The sequence below is a fragment of the Tachyglossus aculeatus genome, chromosome 24 (assembly GCF_015852505.1).
Source record: "Tachyglossus aculeatus isolate mTacAcu1 chromosome 24, mTacAcu1.pri, whole genome shotgun sequence".
NCBI lineage: Eukaryota > Metazoa > Chordata > Mammalia > Monotremata > Tachyglossidae > Tachyglossus > Tachyglossus aculeatus.
In genome coordinates this window covers 16,348,393-16,367,729 of record NC_052089.1, presented here as the reverse complement: position 1 = coordinate 16,367,729, position 19,337 = coordinate 16,348,393, and the positions used below count along the sequence as shown (strand labels likewise).

The 19,337-nt window shown below is 39.0% G+C and overlaps 1 protein-coding gene across 6 annotated transcripts in view; it reads left to right on the top strand.

Annotated features, from left to right (window-relative positions):
• Window positions 1-19,337, top strand: part of CADM2 (cell adhesion molecule 2) — an 861,189-nt gene that overhangs the window by 779,301 nt on the left and 62,551 nt on the right. For 4 of the 6 annotated variants that reach the window (XM_038766105.1, XM_038766103.1, XM_038766109.1 and 1 more), the window contains one exon: window positions 16,658-16,777. The exons of the other annotated variants lie outside the window; for them this stretch is intronic. In XM_038766105.1, coding sequence (XP_038622033.1) covers window positions 16,658-16,777 — 120 coding nt within the window. The remainder of the gene's footprint in view (window positions 1-16,657; window positions 16,778-19,337) is intronic. 6 annotated transcript variants of the gene reach the window in all.

Here is a 19,337-nt window from a genome sequence, read left to right as displayed (position 1 = left end):
TAATCTCAGCACTGCCAATTATCTGCTAGGTGACTTTGGGGCAAGTCATTTCACTTCTCTATGCCTCAGTTACCTCATATATAAAATGGGGATTGATACTGTCAGCCCCACGTGGGATGGGGCTATGTCCAACTCAATTTGTTTATATCCACCCCAGCACTTAGTCTGGCCCATAGTAAATGCTTAACAAATACCATCATTATCATTATTATTATTATTATTAGTGGTAGTATCCAGGACCGTGCCTTATATTGTGGCACAAAGGTTATGAGTCAGTCCCTTTGCTTCCTGGGAAATGTGAATTATTTCTTTGCTTCTCTGCATTTCCCTGCCAACTTTTAACAGTCCCTTTAGATATTTTGAACACACTCACAGTTCACACCAAAAATAAGAAATCCCTGCATCTTATCACCAGAAATGCACCAGCCTGCTCTTTTCAATCTTTTGAAATTAACCCCTCCTCCCCCTCCCCAACCCCCGCAAGTTACCTCCTTCCCCTCTCCACAGCACCTGTATATATGTATATATGTTTGTACGTATTTATTACTCTATTTTATTTGTACGTATTTATTCTATTTACTTTATTTTGTTAATATGTTTTGTTTTGTTGTCTGTCTCCTCCTTCTAGACTGTGAGCCCACTGTTGGGTAGGGACCGTCTCTAGATGTTGCCAACTTGTACTTCCCAAGCGCTTAGTACAGTGCTCTGCACACAGTAAGTGCTCAATAAATACGATTGAATGAATGAACCACTTCCTCCAGTGACCTTTTACTCACGTCATGCCCTCCTTCTTCATTTCTAACAGACCACTGTTGTCCCAATCTTCAAAGACCTTCTGAAATCACATCTCCTTCAGGAGACCTTCCCAAGTTAATTTCTAATCTTCCCCACTTTATATCCCCCAACTTTAACAGCAACACTTTCTATATACTTACTAAGCACATAAGTATACCAAAAACCCCCTAACACTTATGTTAATATTTTCTATACACTATTACTTTCTGCTATTAGTAATATACTATAGTGTGTGTCTCCCTCACTACATTGTAAGCTCCTTTAGGTCAGGAACATGATTACTAATAGTGCTGTGGTCTCCCAAGTGCCTAGTTCAGTGCCCTGCACATAATAATAATTATGGTGTTTGCTAAGAGCTTACTATGTTACAGGCACTGTTCTAAGCGCTGGGGTGGATACAAGCAAACTGGGTTGGACACCATCCCAGTCCCACGTGGGGCTCACAGTCTTAATCCCCATTTTACAGATGAGGGAACTGAGGCACAGAGAAGTGAAGTGACTTACTTGCCCAAGGTCACCCAGCAGACAAGTGGTGGAGCTGGGATTAGAACCCATGGCCTTCTGACTCCCAAGCCTGCACTCAGAAGATGCTCAACAAATACTATTGGTGGATTGAAAAAAAAAAAATACAAAAGCAGAGAGACGCATGCTTACACTCCAACTTTCAATTCTATGCATTCCTCAAAACAATGCATTCTGGAATTTATATTTGCTTGTCTTCTTCAATCAATACATGGCATTTATTAAGTGATTACTTTTTGCAAAGCACTGTACTAAGGCCTAGGGAGTGTTAATAGAGTTGGTAGACAGGATCCCTGCTATATTCAATTGTAACCTTCTCAAGGACAGTTATTCCTTTTGAATTTCTTTGGTATGTTCCTCAAGTGTCTCATAAAGCATTCGGCATAGAGTAGACTCTTAAAGTTGCTGCTGCTAATAGAAAGAATGAAAGACAAAACTATTATTTCACTCAGAACTTTGCATTTTGAAGGTAAATATAAATGAGATATCTTGGTTTCCTGTTTCTTGAGAGATCAGTACAAATGCAAAATAAAATTGTAGATGTTAGAGTCAGTTTGCACTAGTCTAAAATAAATACTGTCAGAGCTTCAGTTTTGATGGTAAAAAAAGGATTTGTAGTTAGAAAAGTTTGTATATTCTGGACTACTGGGAAGTCCAGAACTATTAAGTGTGCCTTTCCAGCTATTCAGTATCAATATAGCTGCTACTTTCATTTCTCTCAGCTTTTATTGGTGATTACAAATGTCATGAAAACACTAGAGAGACAGAAAGGTGTTCACCCAATCAGAGATTACAGACTCAAATACAGAATCAAGTTATGCTGCCCACTCAGACTTGTACTACTTTCAAAAACTAGTATCTAAGGACTTGGCTATTTATTGGGTGTTCATTCTATACTGGTCAATTCGTTCCTTACTGAGGAACAGAGTCAGACTAGATGACAGAATTTATTCTTTCTGCAAATCCTATAAAAACTTGTAGCTTCTCTACTATCCCCAATAAAGCTAATCTGGATTTAGTCTCAGTATCATGTTTAGAATGTGAAATAAGAGAGGTTTTGTTCCAGGAAAGCAGAATAGTCTTCATTTTAATAGCTGGGGGCAACAAAGAGGAAATTGATGAAGTATGGAAGCCTGGAATAAGGATAGATTGCCTGGCACATAGTAAGCACTTAAATACCATAACTATTATTATTATTATTTGAAGACAAAAGTCTTACCAAAAGTACCGTCAAAGCAGTTTGCAAGTAGTAGTAAGACTGCTTGGAATTCAGTCCTATAGAAAATGAATGCTTTCAAACAGCTAAAATTTCCATTTCATGGTATTGCTATTATAAATGTTAACGGCTCTGAACTGAAATAGGAATGAGAAATGCTCCTCTGTGCTGATCATTCATCTGCAGCTAGCCTACGCAATTAATACCCTCTCTTGTGACATCCATTACTACTGCAGCTAGCCAGGAATGAAATATTATAAACAGAATGAACTGAAACATGTTTTTTTATTGTCCATATATACTATCAGGCAGTCAAAATGAGGGAGCCCATAGATTGAATTATAATAAAGGGGGAAACATATTTAAAAAAGGCTGGAATATGTAAGGCCAACATAACTCCAAGAAGAAATTTTAGCTATGAAATCAATCTCCTCAGACGGAAAGAGACCTCCCTGCTGGTGAGTGTATTCATCTGAGAACTTTAATTAATTTTATGTACTTATTTTGAGCAAACTTCCTCTGGAGCAGCTCCTTTTAAAAACGACAAGAAAAATAAGCTCTGCAAGAGAAAAAAGAGAGCCGGAGAAGCAGGGCACTAATGGATCAGCCTGATGGTTGGTCTTCTCATCTCTGGTTGAAAGCATCCAGACGGCACGTTAGTTGGACAAATCTTAAAGCTGCCTTCTCTTTAGTCACTGAGATAAAACATCTCATTTACAGACATGACTAAGTGGAGAGAGCAGTGTGCCTGTGGGAAAGTCATACCCTCTGACTGACTGATTATGCCGTTGGGTTTTGAAAAGAGAAAGAATTGTAGGTTGGCAATAGTATATAAAATTGCTTTGGCCTGGGGCATTATATTCAATATTGCACATGTTTAAAAAAAATCTCTCTTAAATTGTGGTTTAATTCCATCCCACTGGAATTTATTTAAGATGAGCATGAGATGGATTCCAACCTCCAAAAGTTGCAGGAAAAATTCATCAGAAAAATACCGCTACAAGGTGAATATCTTACCTTGCCAGAGTGAAGCATCTGGTTTGAAATGACTGGTGGCAAAAATCTCTATTCCTGCCTTAGATCCAGGGAGGAGATGACATGCTACCTGAAATATCTACATATTCCTTTTTTTAAAAGCCACTCAAATCACTTACCACAGTGTGCAGGAAAACCTAACACCAGCGGCTGATTGGTTAACGAGAGGGCACAGGATGGACCTAAGTAATCACTGAAATTCATTTCTCGCCCTTCCTAGACTTGTAGCTTTTCCAGTGACCATCAGACAAGCTAATTGCACGCCATTATGCTGCCCAGGTACATAGTGCCCGGCTGGGTCCTACACTGCTGTGTAAGCTTCCTACTTGATCACCCCTGTCTCTAGTCTCTTCTCTATCCTGTCCATAGTTCATTTGGCATACCTGTACCATTTTTCTAAAATGAGTTCTGCATACCAGTCGCCACTTCTCAAAAACCTCCAGTAATTACCAATTCCTCTCTGCATAGAGCAGGAACTCCTGATATTTGACTGCAAGACCAAATATCTCCCTCCCACTACATCCCAATTTGCATTGCTCATCCCTCATTCCTCCCACCTCTGGTCCCGTGAGCATATGCCTTTTCTCCTGCCAGAAAATTCCTCCCCCTTCAAATCCACCAGACCATGGCTCTCCCAAAATTCCACTTTCTCCAGACTGATTCCCTGGTTAAGCTCTGTCTATCTATATGCCAACAACCAACAGCTGCCCTTAGCACGTAGGCTTACACAGCCCAGCACTTGTGCATATTCTTGACTTGTATGAATGCATGACACCTTTTATCTAATTATCCCTTTCTTGCATTTGTATCAGTTTTTTTCTCCTCTATTTGCACATACTTCATGTCTTTTATTCAGTTGTAGTTTGCCAAGTTCTTAGTACAGGGCCCCACAAACAGGCACACAACAAATAGTATGGACTGACTGTAAAAATGGGCAATAAAAACCTTTGATTTGTTTTAGGAATCTCAGAAATTTTACATGTACAGCAAATTTTCTGAGTTTTATCTTAAGTACTTAGTAGCAGAACATTAGAACAGTGCCCAGTGCTTAGGACAGTGCTTGGCACATAGTAAGCGCTTAACAAATGCCATTTTTATTATTATTATTATTGAGTGCCACTTGGTGCAGTGGACTGTTCTAGGAGCTTAGTAACTACAGATGGCACATCCCTTGTCCATATGCAGGATACATTCTATCAGGGAAAATAAACATAAAAATATTTACAACTAGAGAGATCAAAGTAACTGAGCACATGTACAGGTGAACACAGGCCAGAAAATCAGAACCTGCTTTCTAATCCTGGCTCTGCCACTTGTCTGCTGTGTGACCTCGAGCAAGTCACTTCACATCTCTGTTACCCAGTTACTTCATCTGTAAAATGGGGATTAAGACTATGAGCTCCATGTGGGACATGGACAGTGTCCAACCTGAGAAACCTGTATCTACCCCAGTGCTTAGGACGATGCCTGACACATGGCAAGTGCTTAACACATACAATTTTTTTAAAAAGGTAAAGGAACATGAGCCAGAGACCTCAGAATGCCCTCTAGTTTGTTTATAACCTGCATTTTCCAAAAAATATACAGAATATCCAAAATACATTTCAGTCAATTGTATTTATTGAGAACTTACTATATGCAAATCACTGAGCTAAGCATTTGGGAGAATATGATATAACAGTAAACAGACATCTCCCTGCCCACGACACACTTACTATTGTCTAGAGGAAGAGTTTACATTTATAGTCCCACTTGTGGAATAGGAGCCTTTACTGTAGCAAATGTACAAGTCAATATTGCTTAACCCTTTTTTCCCCAAACTAAGGCCTTTCAGGTGGAGGTATTCACTACAACACAGCATATCAGAAGGCTGGGTTGGTTCCAGAGTTCACTCAGGATGCTCACATTTCATCTTGGGCAAGTCCTAGAAGTGTTTCACCCTCCAGAAGAACTTGGAACCAGCAGGCCCAGCAGACTATCTTAGAGAACTGTCAAATGGTGGCTATCATGTCTTCTAGTCCTTCGTTAGGAACTGAGGTTATGTCAGTCAGGGTAGTTGAATTATCAAACAATCAATGGTATTTATTGAGTGTTTATTGTGTGCAGAACACTGTACTAAAGTGCTTGGGAGAATATTACAGAATTGGAAGATTCATTCCCTGATCCACTATGAGTTTACAGTCTACAGGGGGAAACAGACATTAATATAAATACGTAAATTACAGATATGTACATAAGTGCTTCCTTCTTGTAGGAAATACAGAGTTGAAAATTAATTCATTATCATCCTGCCTAGTCCAATGCAGATATTGTTAACCAAGTGTTTTATTTATCATGTTGGTGTGAGCATACGTATCTCAAAACAGGTATATTTAAGAACTTACTTCATATTCAGATATATAAATTCGGCTGGGTCCCTCCCTTCATAAGGTGAAAAGCTTATCATAGTGGTAGTTTTCACATTATCATTTTTCAACCTCTGTGAATTGTGAAAACAGGTTTCCTCCATAAATTGGTAATCTTGGTTATAAAGTACATTATAGCATAAGCATTTTCTGCTTTGGTTTTCTAAATTGGCAGCATTTAAAGATATATACAAAAATTAAGATGCACTGAAATTAGTGACATGTAATAACTTTCAGCACTTAGAACAATGCTTTGCACATAGTAAGCGCTTAATAAATGCCATTAAAAAAACTTTCAATCTCATTTGAATAGGTATAATTTCAGCTGTTTGGTGATACAGGAGCACATATTACTCTTATGCTATTCAAAAGGGCCATGGGAAACTTTTACTTTAACTTAGGAAAATTTCTATAATTGTTGTTTAGCAGAGATATAGGGAAGGAAAAGGTAATCAAGGCTAGAGATGGAAGAAATTAAAATTTGTTCTATGATAAGTGTTATTGGATAATAAGCATGTTTACTCCAGAATGAGACACAGCTGTCCTACCACTTGCGCAAGATGACCACAGGAAAGATGAGCCCACCAGATGAGAGAAAGAAACCACCATTTGGGTGGTTTGTCTACACACAGATGATCAATGGGAGTCAGAAGTGATACTTTGGTTCAGCTATTTGATTTGAAAGCATTTTTTATGCTGTCATCAGTCCTAGATTCAAACTGCTATACAGTTTTTTAATTAAAATTGAAGAAAATTAAGTAAATTATTTTCTTTATTCATAGAATAATAATAATTTTGGTATTTGTTAAGGGATTACTATGTGCCCAGCACTGTACGAGGTGAGCTAAATTAAAGATAGTCAGGTTGAACACAGTACCTGTCCCAAATGAGGCTCTCAGTCTAAGTAGGAGGAAGAACCCCCATCTATAGATGATGAAGTTGAAGCACAGAGAAGGTAAGTGAATTGTCCAAAGTCACACCGTAGGCAAGTGGAAGAAATGCAATTAGAACCCAAGTCCTCTGACTCCCAGGCCTGTTTTCTACTAAGTTTCTACCGAAATCGTTTCCTCAGCAAGAACCGTGTCAATAGTAGTCCCACAAGGTTTTTTGAATCCAGTGAATGGCTTTTAGTCAAGATGTTCATACGTGGCATAACATATCTGCACAGTGGCAATCAAGGACAGGCTCCAAAAAATGATTTAGTGAAGTAGCTCTTTACTGTCATATTATGTGAACCGTTACTTGCCCCTCCATTTCAAACAAAAGACTAGGACCATTGCTCTCCAGGATCTGAGCACTCACGCAACAAATTCTGATTTCAGTATCCGCCAATGGCTAACTTTTCTTGAACACATCCAGCAAGGGTTTGGCTTGTGATTCCACTGTAACCACACCGAGTGCACATGGAGGGATAAGGATTGGTGGGTTTGTGCATTAAAAGACATATGGTGAGAGTCTATCTTTATTCCTTCATTAGATCTAAGCCACTGAGGTGAACCAGTGCCACTCATCTTTCCGTGTCTCTTGGGAAAGTATTCTCTTTCTGCAAACCACCTGTGCCTGGATGGATCTGCATGTCATTTTTGAAAAGTAAAGCTGCCACTAAACAAAACAGGCTGACAAGCTAGAAATTACTAAACCCTGCATGTGCAGAGAATGGTGCATACCTTTCACCTGAAATGCTCATTACAAAAACCAAAAAAAACCTCAAAAGGCAGCAGTCTTATTCTTCAATTTGCTATATACAGTGGCATGTTCTATCTGATTTCAGTTTGACAAGGTTATACAGAATTTTTTGCGCTCTAATAAGCTTCAGTGACAAAGTGTGGTGTATGTTTTTCACAAGTCCATCATTAGAAAGTGGGGAAAAAGAGCACTCACGCATTATTCTGAAGAGCGGGAAGCTATTTAGAGCTGTAAAAACAATAAAAATTAGAACTCGATAGGTGAGATCCTCCTGTGTGCAAATATTAATTTCTTTCAATAATAATTCAAATTTGAAGGCCATTAACTGGAATCTTCCCATCCGATTTTGGTTGTTATTGAGAGAAAAGGAAGATTTACAAATAATTAGTGTTCGACACCCATGTGCACTTGATTAATCATTCAAGTGGAATAGAAATAAAAGCAATTAAAATCTCATTATCAAAAATTTATATAGCCCTCTAGAAAACGTTTTCATGAAACACTTTTATTACCGCAACCATTAACAACCCCAGTATCCATCATCATCATTAATACATAAAGGATCTATTGGATTAATGAACTAAAAATAAGTACCAGTATGATTCAGATACATGTGGTCAATCCAGACTTTTCCCTATTTTGAAAACTAGAACCACTACATGTACGAGATTTGACAGTTTAAAAGCACAATACCTGAAAAAATAGAATATTATAATATAATAATGAGAATAACAATAGTACTGAATTGAAATTGTAATTGAGAAGCAGCGTGCCATAGTGGATAGAGCACGGGCCTGGGAGTTGGAGGGATCTGGGTTCTAATCCTGACTCTGCCATTTAAGAATAATAGGAATGATGATGGCATTTAAGTGCTTACTATGTGCAAAGCACTGTTCTAAGCACTGGGGGAGATACAAGGTGATCAGGTTGTCCCACGTGGGGCTCAGTCTTAATCCCCATTTTACAGATGAGGTAACTGAGGCCCAGAGACGTGAACTGACTTTCCCAAGGTCACCCAGCAGACATGTGGCGGAACCGGGATTAGAACCCATGATCTCTGACTCCCAAGCCCAGGCTCTTTCCATCGAGCCACACTGCTTCTTGGCATTTGTTAGCTATATGACCATGGACAGGTTTCTTTACATTTCTGTGCCTCAGTTACCTCATCTGTAAAATGGGGATTAAGACTATGAGTCCCAGTCTTAATGAGTCCCATGTGGGAAATAGACTGCATCCAACCTGATTAGCTTGTATCTACCCCAATGCTTAGAACAGTGCTTTGCACATGGTAAGCACTTAAATGCCATCATCATTACTATTATTCTTAAATGGCAGAGTATAGTATCTGACACATAATAGGTGCTTAACAAATATAAAAAATTCAAGTAAACCCATATGTCTAAGTAATAAGTGTGGGTATAAATACACTCCCAAATTGTAGAGATGACTTGGGGCCAGTGCAACCTCACTCATCTTTCAGTTTACGTGACACTACTTCACCCATTATTCTGCCATACCTTGGGCCAGTTATAATTTAAGCTTTCTTCTCTGCTAGTCCCTAAGAAAGACCCATATCTCAAATCATATTCCAGCCCTCTCAGGACCTAAACAGCCTAGATTGGATTTGCCTCTCTTTCTTCAAACCTATCCATACCCCTTGTGTGTGACCTCTGGGCCTCAGTTACCTCATCTGTAAAATGGGGATAAGAGTGTGATCCCCAACGTGAGACCTGATTAAATGATCAACTTGATTAACCTGATTAACTTGTGTCTACCACAGTGCTTAGAACAGTGCTTGGCACAGAGTAAGCCACTTAAAAAGAACCATAAAAAAAACCAAGTACCAAACAAATACACCAAGAATCTCCCACAGGGCTCCAGCCCTCTCCGGACCTAAACAGCCTTGATGAGGTTTGTTTGTATTCCTTTCTTAAAGCCTACATCAAGAATCTCCAACAGGACTTTATTCTGGCTTTGATGTGGGTTCTTTTATCCTTATGGCAGGTTCCCAAACCATCTAACCCGTCCCTCACTGCTCCCACCACCAAAATACATAACAAGAAATTATCTCAGAGAACCCTATTGGCTTTCTCAGCTTCCCTGACTGTTATACCTAAATAGATGGTCATCCTAATTCATAAATCGCAGCTCTCCTATGTAGAGTGTCCAGAAAAGATATGAGACATTGATAGAACTAAGTTACGTGTCCCGCAGTATGGATTTAAAGTCTCCAAACTCCCTTAAAACCTTTTTTAACAATATAATAGATAATAAAATTACATTTAAACATTGATAACGTTTGATGGAGCATCCAAAATTCAATCTCAACTTAGAACTTTTTTCCATAATTTTATACGTCCTTATCCCTATAATCATCCACATTATCTTATTTCTTGTAATACCCAAATAACAAAGGATTTCTTAAGAAATCACCAAACATTATCATCAGTAGTAACATGCCTGTGAAGAAGGATTTCCTACAGTTAATGTGTCAGTAATCTTTTGTCTCATGATCTGAAGTATAAATTGATGCTGACTATGGGAACTCCACTTTCATGGACCCGTCACTTACATTTTAAAAATATCTGTCCTCATTAGGTGAGTGATGGCTGGCTATTTGGATATTTATTTTTAGGACATTTTAAAAATTGATCTCTGCTTTTATAGATTTTTTTAAGTCCGATAATTTGTATGCATAATGATCAACTTCATAAATACATAATGCAGCATGTTTTAGAACTGGAAATACATTAAAGAATGAGCTCAGCTTTTGGAAATTCCAGGTCTTATTTAGAAAAATAAGCATTGTGGCAATTTTGAGACTTACAGTGTCATAAACAGAATAGAAAACAACCATGAGTTTTGTTGCTAAATGTTGTGAGATGCAGCTCATCGGTCAAAACAGAAGTCTCACACATAAAACACACATACCTACTGTTTAGTTGCTATTTAACCGTCGGCTGGTTCCAAGAGAAATAAGTGTCATTCAGAATCCAGCAGAAATCTGCTCTCGAAGGCTTCATTATATGGGCAGGGATTATATAGAGGGTGGTATGATTAAACCAGTTACAGGATAAATGATCCTAAGAGATTGGGTAAGGGTCAGGTAGTTAATACAGGCATGTTGTTCTCTCTCAAAAGTATTTGTGATAGTTCACAGTCTTCATAACATTCTGCTAGGACAATTCACTGGCTTGGAAAACACTTCATTGAGTCAACTGAATGTAAAAGTTGGCATTTAAATAGAGGCAAATGACTCAATGTGAAGTTCATCCAATTTTGTTTAACAACAAAAATTAGAAAGAAAACTAATAATGTTCACTGGATTTGGAAAATATAGGGATTAAATTCAAAGACACTTCTCTGACTTCCTTTGGGATTTGTATGCTGTGAAATAAAGAGGATAGACAGTTGAATGATATAGGAGAGAGAAAAAATTTGAACACCTTTTAAAAAAAAAATATCAGCAACCACTCATTACATTTGTGCACCCCTATTCACTCACACCGATGTTGCTTGAGGAATAATTGCTTTAGAACTAAATCAACCAATTCTCATTGAATGCAGGAACAATGATTTAGTTTATATTTTGCTTTAAAAGTGATAAACAGGGGGTGAGGATTGTTGGTTTAGCTATACTCTCTGCAAAAACAAGGGATAGATTCAACTTCATCCTGAATCTGTAAGTTGATAACAACTGAAACATTTGAAATGATGTCAGGTAGAAGTCATAAATGTCAGTCCCTTCATTAAAGTTGAGCTTTATCATCTCAAAAAGTTGATCATCTTAGAGTGTTGCCCAGACCCCTCCGCTTAACTCCTCAAAGCCATCTGAATCAAACAAAAACTCCTTACACTCGGCTTTAAGGCTATCAACCAACTATCCAACAAACAGTTGGATAGTTTGATAATTCACCAATATACTGAGAACAGTATAACAAAATTGGTAGACAAGTGCACTACAATGAGCTTATAGTCTAGAGGGAGAGACAGGCATTAATATAAATAAAAATAAATTAGGGATATGTACATAAGTGCTGTGGGGCTGAGGGAGGGGTGAATAAAGGGAGAAAATCAAAGTACAAGGGCAACACAGGAGGGAGTGAGAGAAAAGGAAATGAGGGCTTAGTCAGGGAAGGCTTTTTGGAGGAGATGTGCCTTCAATAAGGCATTGAAGGTGGGGAGGCACACCATTCAGTGAGCACTTCGTATTGTACCCATTAAGCACTTGATATTAACAATAATAATAATAACGATGATGATATTTGTTAATTGTCTGTCTACATGTTTTGTCACCTGTCTACATGTTTTGTTTTGTTGTCTCTCTCTCCCCCTTCTGGACTGTGAGCCCATTATTGGGTAGGGACCGTCTCTATATGTTGCCGACTTGTACTTCCCAAGCGCTTAGTACAGTGCTCTGTACGCAGTAAGTGCTCAATAAATACATTTGAATGAATGAATGAATATGAAGAGGGATGGCATTCCAGGCCAGAGGTAGGATGTGGACAAGAGTTCAGTGTTGAGAAAAATGAGATCAAGGTACAAAGAGTAAGTTGGCACAAGAGGAGCCATGCGTGCAAGTTGGAGAACAGCAAGGTGAGGTAGGATTGGGCACGGTGATTGCGTGTTTTAAAGCAGATGGTTAGGAGTTTCTGTTTCATGTAGAGGTGGATGGGCACCACTGGAGGTTCCTGAGTGGGGAATACAAGCTGAATGCTTTTGTAGAAAAATTATCCAGGTAGCAGAGTGAAGTATGGACTGGAGTGGGAAGACACAGAAGGCAGGGAGGTCAGTAATCAAGGTGGGATGGGATAAATCCTTGGATAAACATGGTAGCAGTTTGGATGGAGAGGAAAGGGCAGATTTGAGCAATCTTGTGAAGGTTGAACAAATAGGATTTAATGACAGATTGAATCTTTGGGTTGAATGAGAGAGAGAGACGAGTAGAAGGTAACACCAAGGTTATCACCAGGCTGGAGACAAGGAGCTGCCCCAAATGACCTCTCAGGATCCCTTCCATATCTGTGATTCTATGAAGTACTTATAAGGGAAATTTGATCCTGTTACCAGTTATGCGTAGTATTTTGCACATTAGACAATCAATGCTACTGATGAATTCATTTATCCATTCAATCTTATTTATTGAGTGCTTACTGTGTGCAGAGCACTGTACTAAGCGCTTGGGAAGTACAAATCAGCAACATATAGAGACGGTCCCTACCCAACAACGGGCTCACAGTCTAGAAGGGGGAGACAGACAACAAAACAAAACAAGTAGACAGGTGTCAATACCATTAGAATAAATAGAATTATAAGTGTATACACATCATTAATGAAATAGAGTAATAAATATGTACAAATATACACAAGTGCTGTGGGGAAGGGAAGGGGGTAGGGCAGAGGGAGCAGAGGAAAAGGGGGGGCTCAGTCTGGGAAGGCCTCCTGGAGGAGGTGAGCTTTCAGTAGGGCTTTGAAGGGAGGAAGAGAGCTAGTTTGGCCGATGTGTGGAGGGAGGACATTCCAGGCCAGGGGTAGGACATGGGCCAGGGGGCGACGGCGGGACAGGCGAAAACGAGGCACAGTGAGGAGATTAGCGCCAGAGGAGCGGAGTTATGGGCAGAGACTGTGTTTTCCAAAGCTGTTATGTTGTACTCTCCCAAGCATGTAGTTCAGTACTGCTCACACAGTAAGCACTCAATAAAAGACCATTCAGTGAGCACTTGGTATTGTACCCATTAAGCACTTGATATTAACAATAATAATAATGATGGTATTTGTTAAGCGCTTACTATGCACCAAGCCCTGTTCTAAGCACTGGGGGAAATACAAGGTAATCGGATTGTCCCACATGGGGCTCACAGTAATAATCCCCATTTTACGGATGAGGTAACTGAGGCACAGAGAAGTGAAGTGACTTGCCCGAGGTCACACAGCAGACAAGTGGCAGAGCCGGAATTAGAACCCATGGCCTCTGACTCCCAAGCCTGTGCTCTTGCCAGTAGGTCATGCTGCTTCTCTATTGTATTGCACATATTGTATCTGCACCCTTCAAAAATACTTGATACCCACACCACCCTCCCAGCACTTATGTACATATCTGTAATTTATTTCCACATCTGTGTCCCCTCTATCTTCTTGTGGGAAGGGACAGCATCTACTCAGTTATACTGTACTCTACCAAGTACATTGTACAGCGCTCCGCATACACTAAGCACTCAATAAATGCCATTACTTGATTAACTGATTCTTCTTCACCCTTCTTTCAAAATGGAAACAAGTGAATAGATCCAAAAAGAGTCCCAAGTGAGTCCTTTCACTTCTGGTCCTCCAGGTTTTGCCAACATCCCTAAGACTGTATCCACTCTCTATTTTATATAGTCAACACAGAGACTCTTCTGTTCTCGCTTGTTTCGAAAGAAGGAACACAGACATTCGCACAGTGGGTCTGTCAGGATAACTCTGTAACATACTCATTGGCAGAGTTAAATCCATCCCTAAGGCTGGATTTTCAGGGTTATAAAAGGCACGCCAAATTGCTGATTAAATGTATTGTTTTCCTGTGGAAAAAATACCTGAATTCCCAGAGAATTTTCAGCCTGACCAAATCTTAAAACGCGGGGATGGAAATGATTTTGCAACATTTTATTTCTCAGAAACTAAAAATACCTATTTCTATTTCTGGATCAAAAATTGAGATAAATCATTTGGCATGTAAAGCTTCTTTTAGTATACTCTATTCCAAGCCCCCATGCAATAGCAAGCAACCCAGTGACAACAAACTGAAATAGATGGATACAAAGGGAGCAGATTTAAGGCAACCGGGAGAACTGACAACCAGAAACACTGATTTATATATGTAGGCTATCGATAGGTAGGATTCACTTAATAATGTGCTCAGAGATCACAGTTTTGAAGAATAGCCCTCCTACCTTATTCCTCTAATCAGTAAATCATATTGGAGCCCAGTGCTTGCTGGACATTATTCTTGGCACTTGGGAGAGTAGGGCGAACTTCTTGTGGGGCAGGCAGTGTTTCCACCACCTCTGTTGTATTCTCCCAATGAGTACAATGCTCTGAAATACAATTCAATCAATTGGTGGTATTTATTGAGGGCTTACTATGTGCAGAGCATCGTATTAAGTAGAGTTATCAGTCATGTTCTCTTTCCAAAATGAGCTTACATTCTGGAGGACAAGTTTACAGCCTAGAGGATGAGCTTAATGAAAAGTACAAAAACAAGGTAAACAAGATCAGTCCTCAGAGAACATCTTCTTCCACTTAACAGCTAGCACAATGGTTAAAAAGACTAGTCTTTTTATACTATTCTTACTACCTTGGCCTTCAGTTGAGACTGAATCTTGTTGGATAGGAAGATAATGTAAATAACAAGGAACATGAGGTGTATCTCTTTAGCATGTTCATTCATTTAAAATGTTTGTTAAAAGTCGGTTCTACTTAATTATCACGGCAGTCACACCACAGGCAATAGTGCAGTGGGCCCCAGTGATTAATGTAGCGCCACTGAGTTTCTAGAAGGTTGTTTTCTTAATTTGGCTGGTTTGGGATTATTTTCCCTGTTGAAAACAGGTGTAAACATCAACACTCGGGATGAAAGAGTGATCTCATGCCGCTTGCTGCTGTCTCCAGTGTTGGAAATCCAGCAGGTAAACACTGGAGACGGAAAGGTTCTATTTATTAGGAGAAAAGTCATAGGCAAAAAATAGGCATGACTCGAAAGCCTTAACTGAGAGAGTGGCAGGAAACCATTTTAATAGCAAAATAATCTGTCAAAAAGCCTGAGCAGTGGGACTGTTATAGCAAACATTTGAAATCAAAGCCCTAGTAAGGTAATTACAGGTAATTTGTGAACTTCAATTTTAAAGTTCCTCACTAAGTAAATTATACGCCTAGCCACTCAAGGGCAAGCTTTGACTCTAGTGAGTTTTCCTTTTAAAAACTGAGGTCAGTCAGATATTTGATTGTTTAGAATTTGCATTTTATTTTGCTCTTCATACTTCCTACTTTTGCGCTTCTCAGTAATAAAAAATGATCTCTATTGCTTTTGGTGGTGCAGAATTCCAACCTTTTCCCCCTTTGCAACACATTTGTTGCCTCCTATGTATTTGAATCTATAAACTCTGTGGGTACGAGAATGTGGTCACTAATCCAAGCTGCAGTGGCCTGCAGGGCTAGGCCTTCCTAAATTTTCAGCATAATTAACCAATAGAGACTTTTGGCCGAATGCTATGGTGGAACCCTACGCTCCGCGGTAAGTACTTCAGCCTGAGACATTAATTCAGTGGATAGAGTTAGAAAGGTCAGGTTCGGTATGCGTATATAACCCAAAAGAAACAGAAGGGTAGCACTGCTGGGAATCTCAGAAGAATGTTGGATCGCAAAAAAACTGGGGGGGAACAAGGAAGAAAATCAGATTGAAGACAGAGTTTAGAGTGAGTGAAGCCTCACCCCTCCCTCTTGGCTTTCATGAGTCTGGCTGATAAAACAGGGGGCTGTTTAACATGCATATTGCCATTTGTTTTAACCTTTTTTTTATTTAATATGGCACTTGTGTGTTTTTTCCTCCTTGTGTGTATGTGTGTGTGTGTGTTTGTGTGTGTGTGTGTGTGTGTGTGTTTGTCTCCCTTTCTGACCCAGCATGTTGTTTTATTCATATCTGGCTTCTAATATGTGAGGCCTTTTAAAATGCTGCAGTAAAGAAATGAATTCTTGTCATTAACTTTCACTCTCTTATCTGGAAAAGCCAGATCATTTATCGAAGAAACCTATTTTGCTCCTTCTATATTTGAACATACAAAAGAGTGAGATGATGTCAAGAATGGCATGGTATAGTACTGCACTTAAAATATAATCTGTTCAGTCATGTTAATTAAGCAACTTACATAGTCATATTTGTATTTACAATTTGAACCACTATTATGTTTCTCTTTTGTTTGCATGATATGATTTTGTTTTATATTTTGTTTTTTCCACTCACCAGATGTTCCCAACACTTTGCTTCCTACCACTACCATCCCCTCCCTTACCACTGCAACAGTCACAACCACTGTAGCCATAACAAGCAGCACAACCACATCTGCAACAACCATCAGCCTAAGAGGTACAGTATGCTTCTTTGTTCTAGCCTAGAAAAACATTATAAATAGGAAACTATAACGGTTGTTAAAAGCAGAAAAATTCAATAGAAGAAATGTGAACATTTTTGACTAGCGGGTAATTAAATAAAATAATACATCAATCTAATGTTAAACTATAAGAAGAAACTGAACATTGATATCTTTCTCATTTTGGGGAGGAACTTGGAAAGGTACATCAGGTATTCTAGAGGGAATGGAATGAATTGGAGGGATTTTTTAAGTAAACGTCCTCATTCTATTAAACTTGTAATATTTTCCTACAGTAGTTTATACTTGGTGTTATGGCTACGTGCAAATAAAAATGGATATCTCTGATTTAGATTGATCAATAATAAAAGACCTTTGAAAGGCAAGAGACTGCTGTCACTCCCTTGAGTCTGGTCTAGTGACTCGTATCATTCTCGATATCTTTAAATGATATATTGATCTTGTCACTAAACTCCCAAATCAATTAAAGAATTATACCAGGAGGAAAGGAGGTTGGGGGAGTATATGGTGCACTTGGTTGATTCATTTATCAGTGGCTGTTGAGAGAACACAGGAGGTTGGGAGTGATCATAGCAGTGATTTGGGCATGATGCTAGACAAAAAGATGTGTTGCTTTTTAAATCAAATGCATATTCTTAAACTTTTCTCATTTAAATCCATCTATCCCTGTCTCATTCAAGATATATAATCTCAAAACACAACTTCTTCCTAAATCTGTTGCATGAAAACAAGCTTATACCAAACTAGGGTGTTATGGCAATACATGTGACACAGTAAAATAGAGAAACATAATTCTTAAAAGAGCTGTAGCAGGTCGGTATTGGCCACCTTCTATTATTCTTCCCCTTTTACTCCTCTCTTCTCCCACTCCCTCACTCCCCACAGTAAAGTTGAAAACTCTCAACTTTATGGCATTATCATCCAAGGGAGGTGGAGTCTAAGGGGCAGTGAAGTAAAACATGTCAACAATGAACCTGTTTAGTGCTTAAAGTGCTTATAAATTGCCGAACGATAAAATAGAGAATACATGTACCGATAGAGTCTTTTGAAGAGCTGAAAGAACTAAGCAAATCTTTCAGCTTACATTTCTTGAAAAGATTATAGGTAAGATGATATTATATGCAAGATAATCACTAGGCATTCTTTTAAATCAATATTTCTTAAAGGACAATTTCACATCCTTCCCTTTCAGAAAAAGCCATTGCCCCAAACATAGTTTAATGACTATCATTTAAAGCTGCTGTGAAATTGACCCTGTTGTCACCAGAAAGGAATGAACTGTGCATGGCTTGGGGGATATATTCTTTCAGGCCACTGTGGGAGCAGGAGTGCACTTGAGCAGATCATTTATTTAATGGGCCCTATTGGTCTGAAATAGTTGTATTTGAGATTTTAGGTTTTTTTGAAAATCTTAAGTATCACATTCTCACCTCAGCATGACAGCTAAAATCTAAGTAGCCTTTTGTGAAAAAATGTCAGATATTGAGTATGCTAGAACGGCCTCATAAAAAGTCAGAAGTTGCCCTAAACATTTTCCGTTATCAATTTAACAGTATGAGGTCTTAGTCTAACTAAATAGAGAGAGGCCAAATTCAAGTTCAGTTCAATGACAAACCAAGTGGTCTTTAGGCTGAGCATGTGGAAAAGATGGAGACCTACATGACAGAAAGAAGAAAGAAGGAGGTTAAAAGGAAAGGGTAATACACATATTGTACCTTTTTGGCAACACACAAAAATAAAAAAGGGCTCTTTTCAAGAAGAATAAATGACAATCTTAAGTATTCTGTTTTCATGACATGTAGTCAAGGAATTCTCCTTCTTAAAAGCAGCACAATGATTGTGTGTGCATGTTTGCCTACGGTTCTGATCGTGTACATCATAAGTGAGTTCAAAGTTCAAGTTCAAAGACTACTGATCTGAATGACTAAAATGACCAAGATGACCTTGTAACCACTTAGAGGTACCCTACAACATAGATGCTTCCTTGTTTAACTGGGGAAAGAGGGCAGCCAACAGGCCCTCTGAGTAGCCTTTTAAATTATTTTAATGGTCTTTTATAAGTACCTACTATGGGCCAGGCACTGTACTAGGCACTGGTGTAGCGATAAGTTAACTGGGTTGCACATAGTCCCTGTTGCACATGAGGTTCACAGTCTTAATCCCCATTTTACAGATGAGGAAACACAGAGAAGTTTAGTGACTTGCCCAAGATCACACAGCAGATGAGTGGTGGATCTGGGATTAGAACTCGGGTCCTCTGATTCCCAGGCCCATGCTCTTTCCACTAGGCCACACTGCTTCTCAACATTAAGCTGCTCCTGCAGTCAAATATTGTTGTGGAGCCCTAACTGGGAGGGTGGGATATCAGTTTTCAACTCTCACAAAAAATTTGGCAAGGAAGCACTCCTCTTCCTTAAACTCCCTCTAGACTATAAACTCATTGTGAGCAGCCAACTCGTCTACCAACTCTGTTGTACTGTAGTCTCCCAAACACATAGCACAGTGCTCTTCACCCAGTAAGCACTGAATAAATAC